This window comes from Pseudophryne corroboree, chromosome 1 (assembly GCF_028390025.1).
Source record: "Pseudophryne corroboree isolate aPseCor3 chromosome 1, aPseCor3.hap2, whole genome shotgun sequence".
Lineage (NCBI taxonomy): Eukaryota > Metazoa > Chordata > Amphibia > Anura > Myobatrachidae > Pseudophryne > Pseudophryne corroboree.
In genome coordinates, this window is record NC_086444.1 from 195,640,382 (window position 1) to 195,652,654 (window position 12,273).

A 12,273-nucleotide genomic window follows, 5' to 3' on the forward strand; every position below is an offset into this window, starting at 1 on the left:
GCACAGATGTCACATGCCTGAACCCACTGATCCACATCCTTAGCCACCGAGGGCCACCACACCGCCCTAGATAGCAACTCCTGAGTTCTGGCAATACCCGGGTGACCTGCCGACTTCTTGGCATGGAATTCCAGGAACACTCGCTGTCTTAACCTAGGAGGCACAAACAAAAGACCTACCGGAAGGTCTGGAGGAGCCTGCTCCTGTGCTCTAAGGACTAATGATAAGAGGTCCTGGGTAATGCCCACTTTAATACATGATGGGGAAACAATGGGCAACGGCTCCTCGGTGGTCTCCTGGATTGGAGCAAAACTCTGCGAGAGCGCATCAGCCTTGATGTTTTTTGACCCAGGGCGATATGTTATCAAAAAATTAAAGCGAGCAAAAAACAAAGCCCATCGTGCCTGCCTGGCATTGAGACGCTTCGCTGACTCTAAATATGCCAGATTCTTATGGTCAGTGAGAATTGAGACCACAAACTTAGCCCCCTCAAGCCAGTGTCTCCACTCCTCGAGTGCATCCTTAATAGCCAACAATTCCCGGTTACCCACGTCATAATTCATCTCGGCAGGCGAAAATTTACGGGAAAAGTAAGCACAGGGATGAAGGCGATTATCAGACACTCCCATCTGAGAAAGCACTGCCCCAATACCCATCTCAGAGGCATCCACCTCCACCACAAAAGGACGCTCTGGATCTGGGTGTCGCAGCACCTTGGCCGAAACAAATGCCCTTTTGAGACGGGCAAAAGCCGCTTTAGCCTCACAAGACCAGTGAGCAACATCCGCCCCTTTCTTAGTGAGTGCCACCAAGGGCGCCACTATAGACGAAAATCCAGCGATAAATCGTCTATAAAGATTCGCAAAGCCCAGGAAACGCTGAAGCGCCTTCAAACTAGTGGGCTGCACCCAATCCAGGACTGCCTGTACCTTGGAACCCTCCATTTGGAAACCTTCTGGGGAGATAATATATCCTAGAAATGCGATTTGCTGAACTTCAAATTCGCACTTCTCCAGCTTCGCCCCAAGCCGGTGGTCTCTGAGTTTCTGGAGGACTAAGCGTACATGCTTCCGATGTTCCTCCAGGGAATGGGAGAAGATTAGGATGTCATCTAAGTATACAACTAAGAATCTATCCAAATATTCCCTGAGCACATCATTCATGAAATCCTGGAAGACTGCCGGGGCATTACAGAGCCCAAAAGGCATCACCAAATATTCATAATGCCCTGAGTGGGTATTAAAGGCAGTCTTCCATTCATCCCCCTCTCTTATTCGGATTAGATTGTACGCACCGCGTAGGTCAATCTTAGAAAAAATGGTGGCAGTACGAAGCTGGTCAAACAAGACCGAAATGAGAGGCAGTGGGTATGAGTTTTTAATCGTGATACGGTTCAATTCCCTGAAGTCGATGCAGGGTCGCAACGAACCGTCCTTTTTACCCACGAAGAAGAACCCCGACCCAACTGGAGACTGTGAAGGTCTGATAAATCCCTTAGCCAAGTTCTCCTGAATGTACTCTGCCATAGCCTGAGTCTCAGGACGTGACAGGGAGTACAACCTGCTCTTGGGAAGCTTAGCATTTGGCAACAAATCAATGGCACAGTCATAGGGGCGAAGGGGAGGTAGTACCTCTGCAACTTTTTTGGAGAACACGTCCGCAAAATCTGCATAACACCCTGGCAATCCTGGCAAACTTAGCTGCAAGAGCCTGACTGGAAGGCTCAAGCAACTCCTGAAACAATCAGTACCCCAACTAAGAATCTCCCCAGAGACCCAGTCAAATTGAGGATTGTGGGCCCTTAACCAGGGTAACCCCAACACCAATGGGGCAAAAGTACAGACAGTCACATAAAAGGACAATTTTTCAGAGTGTGTGGCTCCAATAAACAAAGAAATCTGGCTAGTGCAAGAGGTAATTTTACCTTGGGATAATGGTTCCCCGTTTAACCCACAAATCTCAATTTCCGATGCCAAGGGTACTAAGGGAACAGAGTGTTTCAGGGCGAATTGGCGGTCCATAAAAACCCCGTCGGCCCCACTGTCCACAAAGGCCTCAGTCTTGACAGTTTGACCGAGGATCTTCAAGGTCACCGGAATGATAAAAGTCTTCTTGGGAAATTCTGACTTCTGGCCTGACAGGATATTTCCCATCACCCTCAGGCCCTGAAGTTTTCCGGCTTTTCTGGGCATGATACTACCACATGACCTTTATTCCCACAGTACAAACACAACCCCTGCTGTCTCCTCCGCGTCTTCTCACGCGAGGAGAGGCGGGTAGCCCCAATCTGCATAGGCTCCTCGGAAAATTCCTCAGAGTCTGAGGTTCCCTTGGGAAGGAAGGAAATCTCAGTCTCCCTTTCAAGCCTACGCTCTCTCAGCCGTCTATCCACCCGGATGGATAACTGCATGAGCTGATCCAAGCTATCAGGCAAGGGATATTGTACCAGTTGGTCCTTTATCTGGTTAGAAAGACCTCTTCGGTACTGGTGTCTCAGGGCTGGGTCATTCCACTGGGTATCATGGGCCAACCTCCGAAACTCCGTACAGTAAACCTCAACTGGCCTTCGCCCTTGCTTAAGGATCGAAATCTGAGCCTCGGCTGAGGCCGTCTTGTCAGGGTCATCATACAACATGCCCAGTGCCGTAAAAAAAGCATCAACACTTTTAAGCGACGGACAGTCAGGCTGCAACCCATATGCCCAGACCTGTGGGTCTCCTTGTAGCAAGGAAATCACTATGCCCACCCGCTGAATCTCCGACCCAGAAGACTGAGGCCTAAGCCGGAAGTATAGCTTGCAGCTCTCCTTGAAACAAAAGAACTGCGAGCGATCTCCAGAAAAACGATCCGGGAGATTTACTTTCGGCTCCTTAACCCCTGCAGGTGCTGCTGCTGCGGGAGCTCCGCCAGCAGCCTGGGAGGTGTGCATTTTAATGGACAGATCATTAAATTGTCGAGTCAGGACCTGCACCTGATCGACCACCTGTTGCAACGTATTTTGAGGGGTATGCTCCATATTCCCACAAAATTTCAACAGGAGTATTAGGCTGCTGAATATGTTATGTACACCAGTGCCTGCAGGAAAGTACTGGTGTCAGAACTGTTATGCACAACAAATGGACTCACAGACAGACTGGGGAATATGACATAACGTACACAGAAGGTGATAGGGTAACAAAATACACACAAAGTGAACAGAGAAGCCCAGAGGCTAAGGAACTGGGTATCTCCCTTGTATTAGAAATGCTCAGATGGGAAAAGCAAGATGTTGTGTTTTAATACATAGAGAACCCGAAATGCTGTTGCTAAGGGCAACAGCAAAACCCTAAAGGGTTACCAACGGGTGTGGCAGTAAACTCCTTGGTCAGAGATGGAATGATAGACACAAGGAGAGTCTCCACAATCCTAATTCTCACTTGCAGTGCACAGGTTCAGTTTACTGCCACTAAACTGACCCCTGACACCTAGCACAGTGAGACAGGATTAGACAGGCAAGTCTTAGAATACAGCCGCAAACTTGCTAAGTTCACAGAGTAGTAACAGAACCCCAGCAAGCTAAACGACTGACTCCAGTCTTACTGCTAGGTCTGGATTGGCAGAGTGTAATACCAAATCCCCAGGCCTATTTGCAGTAAGCAACAAACAAATACAAAGCTACACAGTACTGGCTAACTTTCAGGAACTGACTAACCAACAAAGATTCAGCAGCATCTGCTTAACCTGGAAAGAGGCCTTATAAAGCAGGTGCTGTCCACGCCCCACTCAGACCTCACAGACTGTGAGCACAAAAACCAGCACCGGATCCCCTGCCGTGCACAGAGCCTATAACCACTGCACAGCAAAAGACCCGAACCGGAGTATCAGCTGCGCTCAGGTTACTCCGCTAGTACTTGTCTCCCGGTTGCCATGACGACGTGGCAGCACAGGGCAGGAGACCCTAACAGTTTGTGCCGATCACGGAGTCGCAGCGTGCCTGGGCGCAAGGCGGCGAGCCTAGTTGTAGGGAGGCTAACAGAGCTTATCGTGGCATTTACGTTACCGTTGAGTGTAATACCTGCGATCATCCACAAGATGTCACTTTTTAAAATCCCCATTGCGCATGCGTGTGGTCTCCATTGAAATACAGTACACTTTAGCACAAAAACTACTTTACTGTACGCTACACCGGCAAGTGTTATCTTTATAAGTATAATAGGGAAAGATAAAAACTCCTCCCTAAGTTCCTGGAAGCCAAAACACTGTGCCTTGTGTCTCTGTACAGTATTTTCTATTTGAGTACTAAGTAGCACGAACAGCTTGTAACTTACTCTGCTTTAAAGGCTACAGCACCAAGTGTTATCTTTATAAGTATAATGGGGAGAGATAAAAGCTCCTCCCTAAGTTCCTGGATGCCAAAACACAGTGCTTAGCGTCTCTGTACAGTATGTTCTATCTAGCCAGAAACCCCACACCCTGTGCAAGCTGGGCAGACAATTAGAGGGGACCCGACACACGGTTGCTTGTCGTTTCCCTTTGCGGTGTCATATAAATGAGTGGCTGGTCTGCCCCGAAAGCCAAGAGTCTCCTCTTACGTATGGTCTTGAGTCTCTGGGACACCCAGAACCGGAGATATTGGGGCGCAAAGTGGACCCATTTTCCCATAGACTATAATGGGTGCGTTAATTCAGACCCACGATGGGTTCCGACGCTTGTCGTTAGCCTTGTGGGGTTCAAAGAAACTTGGGGTCGGTATCCTCTGGTAGCTTATCGTCTCCCCTTCCATACCAACCCGGTTCTGAGCTGATTGGACCCCCAAAACTGGAGATATTAAGCTTTAAGCCCATTTTAATTTAATAGCTCACATAAACCTAACGTCAATGGACCATTGCTTTGACACGTTAGTTTGCGCCTGTATACACTATTTTTATTTATTTATTAATTTATTGGGTTTTTTTTTTTTTGGGGGGGGGGGGGGTCCTGGCAGCAGATGAATATTTTCGACAGCGTCTCTGAACTCCGCTGGTTAAACCCCATCTGCCTCCTCACCCTTCCCCCTTCCCTGAGAGACTGATTTTTTCAGACAGAGGCCAGCTTGCAGTTAATAAATTGCCAACACAGTATGTAAATGAAGGGCTGATACTACAGTAACTTTGGTTGAGGGAAAGGACTAGAGAGGGCTAGAGTGAATGTACATTAAACAGTACAATACTGTCCTACAGATTTGCGTGTCAGACGCCCCAACAGAGTTAGTTATGGAAACAGGTCTTTCCTGTGTGCATAATTCTATTGAATGTAAGGTTCTTAAATATATGAATGTTATAAAAAAAAAATAATAATAGTGTCAAGAATAAAAAAAACAAAACAAAGGCATTCGCACTTTGGGGATCCAACCGGGACTCTAAGCATGGGGCGTAGGACACTTCACCACTTGGCCATGACGCCTGGTGATAGAGACACAAGCTCATGCGTATACACTAATTTTATTTATTGATTAGTCTACGGGACTTGGACGCTCACATAACCCTAACGTCAATGGTCCATTGCTTTAACACGTTCGCTTGCGTCTACATACACTAAGTTTATTACTATCTGATCGTAGCACAGCAAAAAGTTGCTAGCGAGCGATCAACTCGGAATGACCCCCTCTACCCAGGGTTCCCTGTTGTACCTCCTATGGACTCGTATTAAAGGATTTAACAAGGTTAGAACATAAATCCTCTTTTCTATTTTCTATATCTGCCTTAATTCTGTTTAATGGGGGTCATTCCGAGTTGATCGCTTGCTAGCAACTTTTTGCAGTGCTGCGATTAGATAGTCACCGCCTATGGGGGAGTGTATTTTAGCTTTGCAAGTGTGCGAACGCTTTTGCAGCCGACGGCACAAAAAAGTTTTTTGCCGTTTCTGAGTAGCTCTGGACTTACTCAGCCGCTGCGATCACTTCAGTCTTTTTGGTCCCGGAATTGACGTCAGACACCCGCCATGCAAACGTTGGACACGCCTGCTTTTTTCCAAACACTCTCAGAAAACGGCCAGTTGACACCCACAAATGCCCTCTTTCTGTCAATCACCTTGCGATCGGCTGTGTGAATGGATTCTTTGTTAAATCCATCGCCTAGCACCGATCCTCTGTGTACCCGTACGACGCGCCTGCGCAATGCGGTGCATACGCATGCGCAGTTTTGCAGAGAATTAACCTGATAGCAGCGCTGCAAAAAGTTGCTAGCGAGCGATCAACTCGGAATGACCCCCATTGGCACAAAGAACTATGGAATATTCTGGCAATGCATAAATACATTTTACATTTTTTATAATTAAAGTGATCAAATGTTAATAAATAAAGTGGCCTATAGCTGGTCACTAATGGTAACATATTGGCTGTTCAGTTTGATAAATTCAACCAAATTGCTCAATCATTGAATAATTAGTAAATTAACCCTAAACCATCAAAATTTGTTTGGATTAAATCTGATTGAACTGAATTTGATGCTACATGATGGAATGATGGCTTTCATGTATGTAAATGGGGACATAACCTTACCGTTCACTGGGCCAGGGTAGCTTATGCAGCCAATTTCTATGGAATCTGTACTGGGTCATTAGCAGAACAATGCAGTGCAAAGTACTCTCTAGTCATTGTAATCTTAACTTGTTTTTATTTAATTTGATCTTCCATGTGTTTGATTAATATGATCATAGATCTGATTAAATTGGCCATCCGGTGGGCACAATTAACTTAAACCTACAGTTGTTCATGCAAAATCAGATCAGACTTAATCAACGTAGTGTAGCCCTGTAATGAAACATTTCTATGTGTGGCCAGGTAAGGATGGTAATTTAGCTGTCTTTCCTTGCACAACTATGCTTTCATGATTTATCCATACATATAATAATGATATTACTACTACTGCTAATAATAATGCTGCGATACAGTGTATGCTGAATTATTCTCTGTATATTTTACTGCCCCACCTTCAGATACTGTGGCATATATTGGGACCAAATTCCAGGTCCATCCTGTCCACTGGCAATGATGACTTTAGCGAGCCTTTGAATGGATCTTTCTATTACAAAGATGGTGAAGGTGGATTAAGGATCATTAACCTCAATATCCTACCCCATGGAGAAATTGAGGTACAAGAGAAATTCATTGTTGTACTGAGCATTGTGAGCGGGACGATTGATGTTGACCCCAAAGCAGGAAACGTGACTCTGACAGTGAGTATTTCCGAGATGGTTGTTGCACTTACTCCTTTACTGCCTAACCATCAGTCTGTAGATCCTGCTATCAGTCTGTAGTTTCTGCCTTCCTTCATTTCCCACTCACATTATGGGTGGTATTCAATTGATATATCGCGACCAATCTCCCGGCTAAATTAACAGAAATAATTGAGTAGCTGCCAGCAGGCGTGGATGGGTGTGTGTGGGGGTGGGGGGAGCGGGGGCGGAAATATTTGAATACTGCCCTATGACTTTTGCTCCTGCCAAACTCAACCTCGTTTATATAATCTGGAGAGGTCACTTCCTCTCACGAGAGTAGCACATTTCTGAAATAATCTGTACTGCTATGAAAACTCCGGCAGCCAGATTACATAGAAACATAGAAATATAGAATTTGACGGCAGATAAGAACCACTTGGCCATCTAGTCTGCCCCTTTTTTTTTTTATCCTTTAGGCAATCTCAACCCTTTTTGAACCTTAATTATTTGTAAGGATATTCATATGCCTATCCCAAGCATGTTTCAATTGCTCTACAGTCTTAGCCTCTACCACCTCTGATGGAAGACTATTCCACTTATCCACTACCCTTTCTGTGAAGTAATTTTTCCTTAAATTTCCCCTGAACCTCCCCCCCCCTCCAGTCTCAGTGTATGTCCTCGAGTTCTAATATTTCTCTTCCTTTGAAGAATGTTTCCCTCCTGAACTTTGTTAAGACCCTTGGTATATTTGAAAGTTTTTATCATGTCCCCCCTTTCCCTTCTCTCCTCCAAACTATACATGTTAAGATCTTTTAGCCTTTCCGGGTACGTTTTGTGATGTAGGCCATGCACCATTTTAGTTGCCCTTCTTTGTACACTCTCTAATGTATTTATATCCTTCTGGTGATATGGTCTCCAGAACTGGACACAGTATTCCAGATGGGGCCGCACCAATGACCTATACAGTGGCATTATCACTTATTTTTTCTTACTACTGATTCCTCTCCCTATGCAACCAAGCATCTGACTTGCCTTTCTCATTGCTTTGTTGCATTGCTTTCCTGCCTTCAAGTCACTTGAAATAGTGACTTCTAAATCCCTTTCCTCCTCAGTAGTTTCCATTATAGTACTCTTGATACTATATTTAGCCTTTGGGTTTTTGAGACCCAAGTGCATGATTTTGCATTTTTTAGCATTAAACTGTAGTTGCCACGTTCTTGACCATTTCTCAAGCCCACCCAAAGGTTGTTCTCATTCTGCCTACTTCAAAACTTGAGACATTCGGAAGTGTAGAGTTGTAGAAGAACTATAATAAGGTATTTAGACCCAAGTCAATTGCACCTTAAAAAAATATGTGAGGAGGATCAGCAAACAAGAAAAGAACAAAAAAAATATAGATAAAAAAATATATATATACAGGTTGAGTCTCCCTTATCCAAAATGCTTGGGACCAGAGGTATTTTGGATATGGGATTTTTCCGTATTTTGGAATAATTGCATACCATAATGAGATATCATGGTGATGGGACCTAAATCTAAGCACAGAATGCATTTATGTTACATATACACCTTATACACACAGCCTGAAGGTCATTTTAGCCAATATTTTTTATAACTTTGTGCATTAAACAAAGTGTGTCTACATTCACACTATTCATTTATGTTTCATATACACCTTATACACACAGCCTGAAGGACATTTAATACAATATTTTTAATAACTTTGTGTATTAAACAAAGTTTGTGTACATTGAGCCATCAAAAAACAAAGGTTTCACTATCTCACTCTCACTCAAAAAAGTCCGTATTTCGGAGTATTCCGTATTTCGGAATATTTGGATATGGGATACTCAACCTGTGTATATATATATATATATATATATATATATATCTATCTATATATATATATATATATACACACACACACACACACACACACACACACACACACACACACACTATATGGAGATGTGTGTGTATATATATATATATATATATATATGTACACTGCTCAAAAAAATTAAGGGAACACTAAAATAACACATCCTAGATCTGAATGAATTAAATATTCTTATTAAATACTTTGTTCTTTACATAGTTGAATGTGCTGACAACAAAATCACACAAAAATTATCAATGGAAATCAAATTTATTAACCCATGGAGGTCTGGATTTGGAGTCACACTCAAAATTAAAGTGACATGATGTCGCAGATGTGCTCAATTGGATTCAGGTCTGGGGAACGGGCAGGCCAGTCCATAGCATCAATGCCTTCGTCTTGCAGGAACTGCTGACACACTCCAGCCACATGAGGTCTAGCATTGTCTTGCATTAGGAGGAACCCAGGGCCAACCGCACCAGCATATGGTCTCACAAGGGGTCTGAGGATCTCATCTCGGTACCTAATGGCAGTCAGGCTACCTCTGGCGAGCACATGGAGGGCTGTGCGGCCCCCCAAAGAAATGCCACCCAACACCATTACTGACCCACTGCCAAACCGGTCATGCTGGAGAATGTTGCAGGCAGCAGAACGTTCTCCTTGGCGTCTCAAGACTCTGTCACGTCTGTCACATGTGCTCAGTGAGAACCTGCTTTCATCTGTGAAGAGCACAGGGCGCCAGTGGCGAATTTGCCAATCTTGGTGTTCTCTGGCAAATGCCAAATGTCCTGCACGGTGTTGGGCTGTAAGCACAAACCCCACCTGTGGACGTCGGGCTCTGTTTCTGATCGTTTGAGTAGACACATGCACATTTGTGGCTTGCTGGAGGTCATTTTGCAGGGCTCTGGCAGTGCTCTTCCTGTTCCTCCTTGCACAAAGGCGGAGGTAGCGGTCCTACTGCTGGGTTGTTGCCCTCCTACGGCCTTCTCCACGTCTCCTGATGTACTGGCCTGTCTCCTGGTAGCGCCTCCATGCTCTGGACACTACGCTGACAGACACAGCAAACCTTCTTGCCACAGCTCGCATTGATGTGCCATCCTGGATGAGCTGCACTTCCTGAGCCACTTGTGTGGGTTGTAGGGAGGTCAAACAGGCACATGGAGGCCACACACACTACTGAGCCTCATTTTGACTTGTTTTAAGGACATTACATCAAAGTTGGATCAGCCTGTAGTGTGTTTTTCCACTTTCATTTTGAGGGTGTCTCCAAATCCAGACCTCCATGGGTTAATAAATTTGATTTCCATTGATAATTTTTGTGTGATTTTGTTGTCAGCACATTCAACTATGTAAAGAATAAAGTATTTAATAAGAATATTTCATTCATTCAGATCTAGGATGTGTTATTTTAGTGTTCCCTTTATTTTTTTGAGTAGTGTGTATATATATATATATAAATATATATAACAGGCATTGACATAATTGCACGGTGGCTAGCATTCTCTCCTCACAGTGCAGTGGTCATGCATTTAATTCCAACCAGAGCCCTATCTGTGTGGCTTCTTTATGTTCTCCCATATTTGTGTTTTATTTCTATCAAATGGTTATTTCCCACAGTACAGAAACATATTGGAAGGTTACTTTGCTTCTGAACAAGTTAATCCTAGTTTGTGTGTGTGTTAATCCTAGTGTGTGTGTGTGTGTGTGTGCGTGTGTGTGTGTGTGTGTGTACGTACATATCAAGGACTGATATGAATAAGTGTATCGCTATATACAGTATTAGACCTAGTTTTTAAATTTCAACTTTTACTAAGAACTAAATGATGTTATCACGTATTCACTGTGTGTCTTCTGAACTCCTTCATCCTAGATACAGAAGTTTGGGGATCCAAATGGAATTGTTCAATTTGCAGCTGAGTCACTTCTGAGGAAGAATTATACAGAGCCAGAAGCCTCAGAGGGGCCCTTGAATATAACTTTTATTGTCAAGAGAGTTCAAGGAACGCTAGGCAACCTTACGGTACTAATGTGTTTACCATCATCCTTTGTTTTTTCTTCCAGCTGTTACTTGTAAGGAATATATTATGAATCAGAAAGAATTAAACTTTATAAAATTGAAACCAAAACGTGATTATGCTAAGCACAAGAAAATCACACATCCATCCCAGTGACAGTAAAACATATATAATCAATAAAATAATTATCCCTGGACAATCAGCTACAGTCCAGCTGAATTGGCCTCACCTGGTGGAACCCTGTGTATATTTCTCTTTGTGTGTCTAAAGTTAAGAAAGTAGTGTAGTCAAGCAGTAGAAAAGCCAAATGGTTGTGTAAGAAGAGGTATAAGTAGCAGGAATAGTCAGGATATAGTACATTTGTTATTAGATTTTAAGTCTTGCAAGGTTTTGACAGTTCTGGAGGCACAATCCCTAAAAATACATTAGTAAAAAGCTTTAACTCTGAGAAGGCCTACAAAAATGGTACAGAGTCTAAGGGGTATATTCATCTGAAGTCGAAAGCTGCCGTCTGTCGAAAAGACGGCAGTTTTTGACTTTTTAAGGTCGAATCGTGATTCGACCTATTCAATATAACCCAAAATTTTTCGACAAGTCGATGAATTCGACTTGTCTAAAAGCATGTGAATCGGCGGAATAGCTGCCGATCCCTTTTTTTCGACCATCTCGGTTCAACTTTCAAAAAAGTCGAATGAGATGGGGACAACAGCGCCGGAGACGGGGAGAGCCGAGGCGGGGATGGGGTGAGCAGCACTGGAGGACAGCCGCCACTCACAGCAGCGTCCCCCCGGCTCCAACAAGCGAGACCTCGCTTGCTGGAGCCAGGTGGACGCTGCCGTAAGCGGCGGCTGTGAGAGAGGGGCAGACGGGGAGCTGCAGCGGCTGTGACAGGGGGGACGGAGCGGCGGCTGTGACGGGGGGACGGAGCGGCGGCTGTGAGACAGGAGGGAAGGGGGAGAGCCGTGGGCAGACGGGGAGAGCAGCGCTGCTCTACCCCCCCCCCCCCCCCCCCGCGCGTCTCTCCCCCATTCCCCCCCCCCCCGGCATCTCAATTCGACTTTTGTAAAAGTCGAATTGAGAAGTCCTTTGAATAGGCCGGGTCGGATCCATTCCGACAAATGAATGTCAGAATGGATCCGACTTCAATTGAATATACCCCTTAATATCCAAAACTTATCAGGAAAGAGTTGAGCTTAAATTATA

At 44.5% G+C, this 12,273-nt stretch overlaps 1 protein-coding gene across 1 annotated transcript in view; it reads left to right on the forward strand.

The window, feature by feature from the left end:
- Positions 1–12,273, forward strand: part of ADGRV1 (adhesion G protein-coupled receptor V1) — a 1,000,765-nt gene that overhangs the window by 505,969 nt on the left and 482,523 nt on the right. The window contains exons 69-70 of the mRNA XM_063964002.1: positions 6,955–7,194; positions 10,926–11,075. Coding sequence (XP_063820072.1) covers positions 6,955–7,194; positions 10,926–11,075 — 390 coding nt within the window. The remainder of the gene's footprint in view (positions 1–6,954; positions 7,195–10,925; positions 11,076–12,273) is intronic.